At 44.6% G+C, this 13,453-nt stretch overlaps 1 protein-coding gene across 4 annotated transcripts in view; it reads left to right on the top strand.

Annotated features, from left to right (window-relative positions):
- Positions 1-13,453, top strand: part of zfhx4 (zinc finger homeobox 4) — a 327,312-nt gene that overhangs the window by 260,957 nt on the left and 52,902 nt on the right. For all 4 annotated transcript variants that reach the window (XM_049564704.1, XM_049564705.1, XM_049564702.1 and 1 more), the window contains 4 exons: positions 4,260-6,795; positions 7,323-7,535; positions 7,974-8,268; positions 9,952-10,493. In XM_049564704.1, the coding sequence (XP_049420661.1) occupies positions 4,306-6,795; positions 7,323-7,535; positions 7,974-8,268; positions 9,952-10,493 (3,540 nt within the window). In that variant the 5' untranslated portion in view covers positions 4,260-4,305. The remainder of the gene's footprint in view (positions 1-4,259; positions 6,796-7,322; positions 7,536-7,973; positions 8,269-9,951; positions 10,494-13,453) is intronic.

Raw genomic sequence — 13,453 nt, 5'->3', positions numbered from 1 at the left:
AGTGTATGTGTGTGTGCGTGTTTGTGTGTGTGTGTGAGACTGTGTCCGTGTGCATGTGATGTGAAAGCAAGGCGACATGCTTAATTAAAAAACAGAGGTAGGAGCGGCTCGGGCCATCTCTTTTGTTCTTCTGTTAAAAGACGGGAACTGTTTCTGCAGTGTGGAAAAACCTGGGCGTCATTGTTAGTTTCCCTCTCTCCCTCTCCTTCTCTCGCTCTATGTATCTGTCTATCTATCGCTCTCTTTCAAATGAAAGTAGTCTGGTTGGTCAGCAGAGCGAAGGAAGCCAGTGGGGGAGAGAGGGAGGAAGGTTTTCTTAGCTAGCAGTAACATGATCTGCCTTAAAAGAAGCAGGAGTGGGCAGTGCTGCCGTGAAAGGTGCAAAGCCTGGGGAATGGAGGAAAAACAAAACTTTCCCGTCTGTTTATTCTTGAGACAAAATGTCAGGTAATCAGCTTTCATAGAGCTGATTATGAGTTATTATATTGATCCGTGCAAGTCTGAAGACTTTGGTGTCCAAAATGTTGCTTTGAGCTCAGAAAGGTAGATGAAAATATGATATTCTCTTGATAGCAAGATCAGACATCTAATTACCTCTCTGTCCAACTAGTTAAATTAACACATGCTGAATGGATCAGAATGACTTCAAACGCCTCCACCAGGCTGCAATGCACCACATATTTTTTTCATAAGAGAGGATGGGCGAAGTTAAGAGCTAAGACTGTAGCATTTTGCTTAAGATCTTGCATCCGGTCTTCTGAAAAGCAAAAAAACAGCTCCACTATGAGTCCTCAAATGAGGGTCAGCTCTTAAAAGACACTGATATCCAACTTAAACATTAGTCACAGTGTTAGTTTGTTTGTTCGTCCTCTATTGGCGACAATTAATGGGCTCAATCAGAACCAGAGATACCAAAATAATGGACAGTTAGAGTACTGTCAGCAGGCATTGCACGTGTAAACAGCAGCTAACCTGTTAGCATTAGGGGTGATGTGTCAGTGGCAAGTGCTTAACACATTGGCTTATCCATAAGACATAATTCCATGCTTAAAGTGTTAGGAGATGCATAATTCATAAACCGCAGTGTTTTATGTCCGAGCTACAATTCAAAGGGGTTGCTCCCCAATGAAATAAGCAGTGAAATGACACCACTGACAAGTAGTAAATCCTGTCGTATGTGTCGCATTAGCTCTCAAACCCACTGCTTCTGAACAGCTTTACCCTCAATCACATTAAAGACAAACCTTGGTGAGAGGGACACTGGTGGAAAAATAAAATATGTTTATGTTCGACTGCAGGAAGAAGCCCGCTATGTTATTTTGGCGCCAGGTGAGCACGATGGACGATTTAAAATGAATGAGCTGTAATTTCAGTGGATGTGGAAAAGCCTTTATTTTATATAATTTTTCTCTGCTGCCAGATTCACTTTGTTTTCTTTTCCTGTCACACGGGCAGCACGGCTGTATCTGAAATTGTGAAATTTGTGGTGAAACAGGCCGAGTGTGTGTAGTTGTGTGTGTGTGTGTTAATACCATGCATTCTTGTGGCATGACACATATTTGGCCTGTTTCGACTCCATGCTTGTTTAGAATGCAGAGCTAATTGCTGCTAATTTCTTTGCAATTACAAGCGTGAGTGAGCATCTAGACAGGTGTGTTTGTGTTGTTTGTGTATGAAAGATCATAGCTGTTATCTGCAGGAGCCGCACCTTGAGCTAAAAATCACGTGGGTTAGAAGAAAAATCAGATTAAGTGTAATGTTTGTTTTGAATCCTCTTAATCTAACGTTCGGTGAGTTTACTGTATCACGGTAGTAAGATGGATGTTGATATCAGTCACAGAAATGTTCATCTTTTGGCAGACATTTTTGCTCTCCATTAAGATTCTTTTAAACAATGTTTGCTTTACTCCGCCTGACTGTACTTACCAATGCTTAGAACTTAATGTACATGCTACACGTCCACCTACATTTTGCCACGTCCATGCTCAACAGATAAGCGCTGAAATTCATTTTCTGCTCCTTGTGAATTCTCCTTTAATCTCACGGATAGAGACACAGAAACTGAGTGAGACACAGAGAGAGAAAACATAATTTCTCTCTTTTAATCTATCACTAGTCCCCATGGAATCATCTCTGGGATATGTCAGATTAGACCTGATTATAGCGCGTGCACACACATGCACCCGACAAACACACTCACACACGTTTGATTTCATTCCTCACGCTTTTACTGTCCCTCCCACTGGCTTTGTTTAGCCCTGGATTGTTGCAGATTAATCCTCTAATTGCTTTGTAGCTTTGTTGTGAGAGAGAGGGAGTGTAGGAAAAGAGAGGCAGAATTAAGCAGCAGGTGGATTGGGTTAAAGGTTAACATGGCTCTTTAAAGCTTTCTTTTAATGCCAGCTCATTTACACGCAAGCATCTGAAAGGCGCTGGTACTGTATCAAGTTCTAAAAAAAACAAAAAAACTGGCATGCACAACCAGTTCATTTGTTGCATTTAGCTGAGCAAGAAAGCTGTTTCTTTTAAGTAGCAATGAAGCTTCAGTTCTCAAGCTTTTAGTCTGTTTTTCTTTCTCTCCTCTTATGGCTTTGTCTCAGTTGTTTTCCTCTTGTTCTTTTTAGGTGATGGGAAATTATGCCTATGATTACAAAATGAAATGACTGTGGGGTGCTGTGTGTGTTTCTGGGCTTGGGAGGCGCTTTTTTTGTACATTGTGTGCATGTGTTTGTGTGCGCCTTCGCCGTTGCATTTGTGGCTTGTTGTGAAAAGCCAAGAGATTGAAGTAGTGAGGGGTTGAGAGATGGGCAGCCGCCCAGGATTGATAACATCTCGCTGGTATTCCAAACATCATTCCTTATGGACGCTCATTCTTTCTCCCTCTTTCCTACTCTCTCTCACATTTTTCCTTTATAACTCCTATATGAAAAGACATTTGAAATATTCTTTAATTTCCTGATTTATTCCTGCAGCTGCACGCTCACGTTGAAAAGTTGCCACAAGCGGTGTTCTAACTCAGTGGCTTTCAAACGTTTTTGAAATGTATGGACTTTGAAATGTTTTTTCAGCCCAGTACCCTCTGACCAGCACAAAACATTTCTGGTGAAGCAAAAAGGTTCAGTGCAGCACTGTGTCAAACCCTTGAATGCTGAATTTCAAATGTTTAGAATCAATCGCTTAATTAATGGCATCAGTGATAGTTTTTAAATTAACATTTAAAAAGAATTGCATGTACCCCTCGGGGTTCCCTCATTTGCAACACACTGTTCTTGCTTCCCTCAGCTGCATGACAATATACACTTTCGTAATTTCCTTGTCCACACAGAGTCTAAGTCATACCTTCAGGGCATTAATAGGTTAATAGGTGCAGCCTAATTAGCAACTCCTGACTGGTAAGAACATGCCAAGACTGATTTAGCCAATGACTAAGGACTCTTCTAACTCCAATCCACTCTTCCTCTTAAAGGAAGACACTAACTGTTCTGCGAATAAGGTATTTGATAAACTCTGATAGTTGTTACTTCTGTGTGTTTGGTAATTTGTTCACAACTTTAGGTTATGCAAAGCTAGCTGGTACTAACCTGACACCATAATCTTTTAACACAGCATTAGCACACACAGGACGCAAAAGAGGCGAAACTGCTTCTAGCTTCCAGTGTTGCACAGTGGTATGTCGATCAAAGAGTCTATTTACTAGACAATTGGGTTATTCCTATAAACTTCCCTCCTGCCGGCTGGCGTGGGAGCTGCTTCATTCATTTATACCTAATTTCCCCTGTTTCCAAGCTCTGATCCCTAGGGTCAATAAGAGACAAAACTTTTGTTCAAGGATGTTTTTTTTTTCTGTGGTCATGGCAAGCAATCTCAGTCTGCCAGTTTTAAGACAAAGACGCAAGCGGGAGCAGTTAATATTAGATTTCTCTGCTTTTCAAAAGTTGAAAAGTTTCATGGTGTTAGCTCCTTAACACTGGTCTTATGTCTGGAGGGTGGTGGGCTATACAGAGGTAGAATGTCATTTTGTTTTGTGCATGTAAGATGCAACTGTAACTTTTGGTGTGTAGATCAATATTTCTAACATGTTTCTCATCCAAATGAGTCTTAAAACAACGCAGTTAATACAATGTTGATTTTGGGGTGAGAATAAGTTGGAGTTGATTAGAATAATGTTAACAGTGGTTTAGAATTAGCCACATTATCTCCTGTTAAACACCATCTACTGAATCCTAAGTCCTTTTTAATTCCTGTCTTTCTCAACCCAGGTCCCTGTTAGGCTGGATGAGATGAGATCCCTATGTAGTGGTCGTCATGGCAACTTGTGACTCTCCCCCTATGGTGTCATCACGGCAGCAGGAACATGGTGGCCAGAGGCTGGACGCTGCTGCTGAGGACAACTCCGTCATCGCCATGGAGACCAGTGTCGCCAACAGCAACAACGCCAACAACAGCCAATCGTCGCCTGCTGCCATTGGAGAGCCAGAGAATGGCCTTGGAGAGCCCGCTGTGAGCCCACTGAGGTCCACTGCTACCCCCACCACTGTCAGTGCAACCACCGACCCTGTAACCGAACAGAGTCGGAGAGAAAGCTTTACTACCGGTAACAAAGGGAGTGTTACCGGGACTTTACCAGGAGGAGGAGGAGCAGCTTTGGGTTCGGACTGTTCTGCCCCTGCCACGTCTCCCGTGGCACCGGCAAAGGAGATCCCCTGCAACGAATGTTCTAGTTCCTTCTCCAGTTTACAAAAATACATGGAGCACCACTGCCCCAATGCCCGTCTGCCTACCACTGGAGGTCACGAGGAGGGTGAGGAGGTTGAAGGAATGGTAGGGGAGGAGAGCGAAGATGAGGGAGAGCGTGAGGTGGGTGTTGCAGAAGTGGGGGAAATGAACAGCGAGATGGAGATGGAAGAGGATAGTGATGTGGAGAACCTGAGTGGCGAGATCATCTACCAGCCCGATGGCTCTGCCTTCATCCTGGAGGACGCCAAAGAGCAGCGTGGCAACCAGGGGGGGCTCTCTGTGCCTCTCCAATTCAGGGGCCTGCTGTCCCCCCAGACCTTCCCCAATGCCCAGGTCAGCAGTGGCCAGAGTGGCCTGAGCCCAGGGGGGGAGCGGTTGGAGCAGCCCGCTGCACCCATGTCCTTCTACCCCCAGATCATCAACACCTTCCACATCGCCTCATCCCTGGGGAATAACTCCCTAGCGTCCGACCACCCCTCCTTCCCAAATACCTCAGCTGGAGGGCTGGCGGGCGTTGGTCCCGTGTTGCACAGTTTCCGTGTCTATGACCTCCGCCACAAGAATGACAAAGACTATCTAAAGGCGGATGGTGCAGCCAAAAACTCCTGTGTGTCCAAAGATGTCCCCAACAATGTGGACTTGTCCAAGTTTGAGGGCTGCGTAGCCGATGGGCGGCGGAAGCCTGTGCTGATGTGTTTCCTGTGCAAGCTGTCTTTTGGCTACAGCCGTTCCTTCGTGACACATGCTGTCCATGACCACCGTATGACCCTGAATGATCAGGAGCAGAAGCTGCTGAGCAACAAGCACGTCTCTGCCATCATCCAGGGCATCGGCAAGGACAAAGAACCTCTTATAAGCTTTCTGGAACCAAAAAACCCCCCCAACTCTGTGCTACCCCACTACCCCACACCTGCCAACTTCCTAGGGCCAGACACGGGGCTCCGCGGCTTGTGGAATGCTTTCCACAGTGGGGAGAATGCCGATTCCCTTCAGGCAGGTTTTGCCTTCCTGAAGGGCAGTGCCAGCAGCTCCTCCAATGACCAAACCCCCAGAACCCAAACCATGCCAAAGGCTGAGACCAACCCAAACCTCGGGGGAGGGGCTGGTGCCCACAGAACCCCCAGCGGGAGTTCTGCTGCTGCTGCCACTGGTGGCAACCTGGAAGGTCGGAACTCTGATAGTGACTGCAAGGGCCACGTTAGGGACACATGCACTTTGCAACCCAATGGGCCGGACCTGAGCCAGTACCCGCATGTCAAGCGGGAGCCCGGTGCAGTTGGTGGAGAAAGTCCAGAGCAGGATGAGGATGCTTACTCCAATGGTGGTGGAGTAGAAATGGAGGCTGATGAGGAGGAGGAACAGGCCATGACCATGGCAATGACAGGCCAGCGGGCCGACAGCACCAGTAGCAAAGATTTCCCTCTCTTAAACCAAAGTATTTCCCCCCTTTCCAACAGTGTGCTAAAGTTTAACAGTGACAGCAAAGGCCCTGAATCCACCTCCTCTTCCTCCCTGCCTGTGTGTGAGAAGCTGGAGATGGAGAAGAGCCGCCTGTCCACTGCCCTGGCAGCTGCCAGAGAGCGGGAGAGCAGCAATGACTCAACCAGCGAAGCCCTGGCAGGACGGGATGGGTCGTCGCCATCCTCCCACCCCCTTGACATGATGATGTTGCGCAGAGATGATGAGAGTCCTGGACCTCTGCATCAACACGCAGGAAATCCCAGTACACCTGGAACTCCAGGGACACCTGGTACCCCTGGTCCAGGTGAAGGGTCTCCAGGTAGTGGGGTGGAGTGCCCCAAGTGCGACACGGTCTTGGGATCCTCGCGGTCTCTGGGAGGGCATATGACGATGATGCATTCACGTAACTCCTGTAAGACGCTGAAGTGTCCCAAGTGTAACTGGCACTACAAGTACCAGCAGACGCTGGACGCTCACATGAAGGAGAAACATCCGGAGTCTGGTGGATCATGTGTGTACTGCCGCACAGGACAGCCTCACCCTCGTTTAGCCAGAGGCGAAAGCTATACCTGTGGATACAAGCCTTTCCGCTGTGAGGTCTGTCCATCTAATTTTTCATCTCTGTGGACTCTATGGTTTTACATCTGTCTTTTTTGTCTTTATAAAATTTCAGAATCATGACATTGTCCTTATTTTTAACCATTTTAGTTGGGTTTTTATTTGATAAGCCAACTTTTATCCTCGATTTAACCAAAACCTAATCAACTAATTGGTGGACATCAGCTAATAGAAAGAGTATATCATAATTTTGGCAATACAGTTAAAGCAATTTGCTTTTGAAGACACCTTTGAGGCATGGGTATCTGACCAGCTATAGCGACCTACAAGGAGGATATCTTTAGTCAAATGAAAAGTCAGTATCAGAAGAGAGGAAGGAGGCAGTTAAATGTGTTTGTCTCTTTCTTTTTCTTCAACAACATCTATTACAGCTATAAAGGTTAAAGTAATTATCTCAAAAGAAATCAGAGTTTTCATACAAAATCATTCATCAGATATCAGCTAGTATTTATGATAAATGCACATTGTGTACATCATACATCTCTGTATAAATTCTTCCCTTCTAGGTATGCAACTACTCAACCACCACCAAAGGCAACCTAAGCATCCACATGCAGTCGGACAAGCATCTAAACAACGTACAAACACTCCAGAACGGTGGCAGTGAGGCACAATATAACCACAACCACGCCAACCCCGTGCCCAGTGCCAGCCTCGGTGGAGGCTGCGGTGCACCCTCGCCATCCAAGCCCAAACAGAAGCCCACTTGGCGCTGTGAGGTAATGAAACAACAGTGTCATTGTAGTGCTGTGGTAGCTACATACCAATTTGCTTGTTTCGATGTCTAAACAATGAGCCAGTTATTTCCCTCTGCGTCACTATGTCTATTATTTTTCTTGGCCACATCATCTGACCTCTGGACATTATAAAACAGAGTTTCTCATACATTTTAGAAACCATAGAGAATTCGTCATCGTTACCAGAAGTCTTTTATCTATTCAGTGGATGGGGTATGACAACAGTTGTTGCTTCAGTTGTTCTAAGTGCCCCTTTTAAACATTGTATAAATGGTTATAATAAATTGACCATTAATGAAAATTAATCCCAATGATTTTTAATTTGATTAGAAAAATAAAACAATGCTTTGATGATGATAATTAAATAAGCAGAGTCAGATGTCTTAAATAATTCTATTCATCCCGTCTTCCCTCCAACAGGTGTGTGACTATGAGACCAACGTGGCGCGGAATTTGCGAATCCATATGACCAGCGAGAAGCACATGCACAACATGATGCTGCTGCAGCAGAACATGAAGCAGATCCAACACAGCCTCCATCTGGGCCTGGCCCCGGCCGAGGCAGAGCTTTACCAGTACTACCTGGCTCAGAACATGGGCCTGGCAGGTGTAAAACTGGAGAGCCCAGCTGGTAGCAGCGGCCCAGACGCTCAGATGATGATCAACCCGTTCCAGCTAGATCCTGCAACGGCGGCTGCTCTCGGGTCTGGTCTAGGTGAGCGATACTAGTCAATTAAAATGCAAAGAAAGTTTTGTTGAGGGTGTGACACAGTGTTTTCCTTTTTTAATATATTTGCCCTCAAGCTTGTTTTTATCGGTTTCTTTGTCTCATCTTTCACTTGGTCAGTTTTATGTGTTTTGTGTCGTATATCTGATGCCATCTGGGTATTGTTTTTATCTCTCTGCCTTTCCTTTGTTGCTCTTCATTTTTCTTCCTGCCCTCTCACCTTCTCTTTTTCTGCTCCCATCCTTTTTTTTACCTTGCCCCCCTTTGCCGCACCCTCTTCTCTTTCTCTTCCCCTCTTATCTCCGCTCTCATATTGTCCCTCTGTCATTGTCTCCTTTCTTTGACCCCTCTCGCTGATTAAAAAATGATTATGAGACGCCACATGAGAATTATTCTTAATCTTTCATTTGTAATTTTCTTAAGTCGCTTAATCCCCCTCCCTACACACCCCACCCCACCTTCGCTCACCCTGGAGAGAACTCACCCACATGTACACACACGCACGCACACATACACACACTCTCACACAGCAGGAAGCGGATTCCCGTAGGAGTGAGAGAGATTTAACAATGACCCTGCAGTGTTACACACCCACTCCCTCCTCTAGTGTGGAGGTCACAGCCCAGCCAGCAGATGTACTCTCAGTGAATTACACTGATAACACACAGCTCCCCATAGTGAGCGCAGCTGTACATAGGTTTAGATGGTGGTAGAATATTTATGTATTCAAATACTGGCGCAAAAATGCACACATGGGCGCAGGATGAATATATGTGTGCATGCAAATTTAGATATACACACTCTTAATATCTGCTCACTTTTGCGTCGTCGTTCAGCTGAAAGTGTGACACACAAACTCATATTTAGTCATCGACTAATTGAGGGAATTATACTTAATCTGTAAAAAAAAAAAAAAATCTGATTCAGATGATGTGTAATTGTTAAATCCTCTGCGCTCCAAACACAGTGTTGTGATATTATCTGAAAAAAAAAAAGACATGATTATGCATAGAGAGACAATGAAGGGATCAAACGAAAGAGTTAATTACATTTCTATGAATGGCAGATGTTTTCTTTTTTTTTTGTCCCAGGGTGGGCGGGAAGAAGAAAGAAAAAAACTTGTATAATGCATTGATCAGCTTTTCAAATCTGTGCCTGGATGTGAGAAAAGCCTGCAGCCCTAAAACCGTTGTCCCACCATTGCTGAGAGCAGTAATTAAAGCTACCTGATGAGCGAGTTAGCAAGTTGAAAAGGATGATTGTAATTGATCCTGATTCAATCCTATTAGGGTTTTTTATAGACAAGACTTTGTAAGGAGCCCTAGTCCTCTGTGAGGCTTTATTTTATCAAATCCTTTTGTGTGAGAGAGGCCTGCATGGAGGACTCACTTTTCTCTCCACGCTTAATTTCATTAAAAGAGCCTTTTCTCTTTCTCTCTATCTGTTATCCCTCCGTATGCATGCCAGCCTTTCATTTTTACCCGAGCTTTGTTTTCCTGCTCTTTGTTTTTATGTACCATTCGTCCTTCTGTGCACACTGCCTGCCTTCTATCTGACATGTTATGCTCCTGTGCTTCCATGTATGTAATCCTGATGAAAGCTCTGCCTTTAAACACCGTTCTGTCTTTCTTTTTGCCGTCTAACCTGCTTTCTCGCTCATTTTCTCCGCAGTGAATAGTGACCTCTCAGCGGAGTTGCGTCTTGCCAGTGGTCAACTGATGGCAGACGACCTATCTCTGGTGTCCTCGGGTGGAATGGGTGGCATGTCCTCATCAGACCCCTCCCTCTCCTCCCTGTCGCCACCTATCAACGACCCCTCGCTGCGCCTCTACCAGTGCGCTGTGTGCAACTGCTACTCCACAGACAGCCTGGAGGCTCTCAACGCCCACGTCAATGCTGAGCGCTCTTTGCCCGAAGAGGAGTGGCGCTGTGTGGTTGGCGACGTCTACCAGTGCAAGCTTTGCAGCTACAACACGCAGCTTAAGGCCAACTTTCAGCTGCACTGCAAGACGGACAAGCACATGCAGAAGCACCAGCTGGTGGCCCACATCAAGGAGGGAGGCAAGGCCAACCAGTGGAGATTAAAGTGTGTGGCCATTGGCAACCCTGTGCACCTCAAGTGCAACGCCTGTGACTACTACAGCAACAGCGTGGATAAACTGAGACTACACGCCACCAACCAGAGGCATGAGGCCGCCATCCGCCTCTACAAGGTAAAAACACATTATGATTCTTGCAGGACCCTGATTACACTGAATAACATACAGCTCAATACAGCTGTAATGGCATTCCTGCTGGTATACATCTGAGGGGAACACGACTCATTTTAAGATCACATTGAGATAAAGCACACATGTTTGTGTTTATAAAGAATTTGCCCCCTCTCTTAACTGCAGTGTCACATGGATATAAAGTTCCCATGAGAATGGAATGACCGAGATAGAAAAGGTCACTGTCAGAGCGCCCAGGATGATTTCCTTCGGATATGGGTATATGTCCTGCTTCTTATGACCAGCTGGCACTACTGTCACTGTTAATTACACACAAGTCACGTACTGTCAGCGGGTTTCACATGTTTTAAAGTTTTGATTATCTTCAGCTGTCTTTTCAGCTTGTTTTTTTCCCCCCGCAGCTGTAAATAATTCTGGAATAATTCAAGAATTTGTTTTCATGATTAGGCTTCAGAGACATTTTAACAAGTTAGCTTTGAACAGTGACACAGTGAAAGTAAACCACACTCTAAACTTTGGTATGTGATCCCAACGTGATGCACAGATACAAGAACTTAAAGGGACAGTTCATCCAAAAACCTTACGTGTAGTGCTGTTTATCAATCTAGATGGTTTTGGTGTGAGTTGCTAAGTGTTGGAGATATCAGCTGTAGAGATGTCTGCCTTCTCTCCAGTGTAATGGGACTAGATGGCACTCAGCTTGTGGTGCTCAAAGTGCCAAAAAAATACATCACTTAACAGCAATGTCTCTTCCCAGAACTCATGACCCGGTTACTGTTGTGAGCAGTTTCATGTAGGAACTATTTTCTTTCTACTGAACTACACCCACCAACCATATCATCGCGCTGAAGGAAGAGTGCATCTACTGCTAGCACCACTGAGCCAGCTCACGTTACAGCTCAGCCAAGGAGGACGCCATTATTCTTTATGTCTTGCGCCGTCACAAGCAAGAGCCTCTCACCCATGAGTAGATGCACGCTTTCTTTGGTAGAAAGAAAATAGTTCCTACATGAAACAAGGTCTGTTGATTACCTGTAGTCACTGGGTCATGATTTCTAGAAAGAGACATTGCTGTTGAGTTTATCAAAAAAATTTTGGCACTTTGAGCACCACAAGCTGAGACTATCTAGTTCCAGTATATTCAAGAGAAAGGAGATGATATCTCCAACACTCGGCAGCTCACACCAAAACAATCTAAATTAATAAATAGCACCACAGGTAAGAGGAAAAATGACTGGTTTTGGGGTGAACTGTCCCTTTAAAGAAACAAACATTGCATTGATTTTTTTATTTTAAAAAATGGCTTAATTGTTTTTTAATGAAAGAACACATATGTATTAGTCTACAATATATCTTTCAAGAACCACACGGTTTGTTTACATGATCATTTATGTGCACATCCACACGGCTTTCCTCCAAACACTCTCTGTTCTTCAGGTCAGTAGGGAAACCTTTCTTTTGCCTTGGGATTACTTGGTCGTGACTTGTCACAGGTTTACCACACCAGTTGCCCATCAGAGCGCTGAACTCGCACATAAGTCACTTACTTAACTAATTAAACCCTTTGCTCTCCGAGCAATAAACAGTTCCTGCGAAGAAAATTCCAACACGACCAATATTTGGCGTCTTTTCTCCTCTGCAGTATATTTAAGGTGATTTAGTTTTGTCAGACGTCTCCTTCAGCTTAATAGGATGCCGTTACATTTCCGAGGCCTTGACCTACAGGACAGGATCAAGTGCATTACATTAATGAGGGTTTCTTTACTACTGTACGCAACATTTGGCAGTGGGAGGTGTTTTTGTGTTTATGCGTGTGTATGTTTGTATGTTGTGCCTTAAATGTAGAGACAGCAGTAGTAAGGATATAAAAATCGGGTTCTGTTGATGTTGTTAAAGTAGAATATACAACCAAATTTTGTACTTATGTACCCACTTTTGTATTTTAAAAAGAAGCCCCTGTCATGATTATTTACTCTTATTTTCAAAGTGTGATTTTTATTCTTTAAATTTGGCAGAAACTAGAAATAGGAAACTCAGATGAAGCAGAATTAACACAACACACAAGATTAATATTTAAATCTGCAACATCACATTTATAAAAGCAGTCTTATTCAGTGACCCACCGAACTTTGGATCATATTTTATGAGAGGGGTTTCTGCGTTGCACTGTAGCAGCATTTAGTCAGAAATCTGTGTCCGATTCTTACTTACAGTTCCCAGGCTTGAGTGGATTAAGCACATTTGGCATTCTTAGGGATATTTAAAACAGTTGTAGTTGACTTAAACAGGATGTACGTATTGACACGGGATTGGCCGGCAGTCTGGCAGAGGCTGAACTTGGCATGGGATGAGTTGGAGATGTCTGTCCTCGGGGGTTGTGTTGTAATTGCACTGAAATATTTTAAATTTATACATTCCTAAGAAAAATGCTGCCTGCACAGTGGCCTACATACGATATCGCTAACCTATAGGATCAGCTTGATTAGCCCACACTAATCAGGATCTCCTTACTGCCAGAGGAAGACTTAGGCAGAGGTGTGTGTTTGTGTATGCATGTGTGCTTACATTTTAGAGTGTTGAGACACTTTTAGGTTGATTTAAAATGAGGCAATAGCCAGATAGTAGGTTACCTAGGCTACACCGAACACAGGCAGCTATGTAATCATGCAAAGAAAGCTATTTATATCAGTTGTGATTAAATGTACAAACCCAAGAAGCACAATCATCAGTACAGAAATAAAACAAAGAGGTTTGCCTGAACATTTTCCCTAATTTAGTTCTTGTGTTGCTTTCCAAGAACCTTATGCGAAACGGGGGTGTATCCTTTTAGGCGCACACAAACAGCAGTTTAGCCGAGGCAAGCGAGGGTCATCCCGATGCCCCCTGTGTGCACCCGTACACCCCTGTACCTCATCTACCCACCCACCTACCCCACAGGCCTC

The sequence above is a fragment of the Epinephelus fuscoguttatus genome, linkage group LG21 (assembly GCF_011397635.1).
Source record: "Epinephelus fuscoguttatus linkage group LG21, E.fuscoguttatus.final_Chr_v1".
In the NCBI taxonomy this organism is placed as follows: domain Eukaryota; kingdom Metazoa; phylum Chordata; class Actinopteri; order Perciformes; family Serranidae; genus Epinephelus; species Epinephelus fuscoguttatus.
Note: the sequence above shows the minus strand (reverse complement) of the source record. Positions and strands in the feature narration are given on the sequence as shown.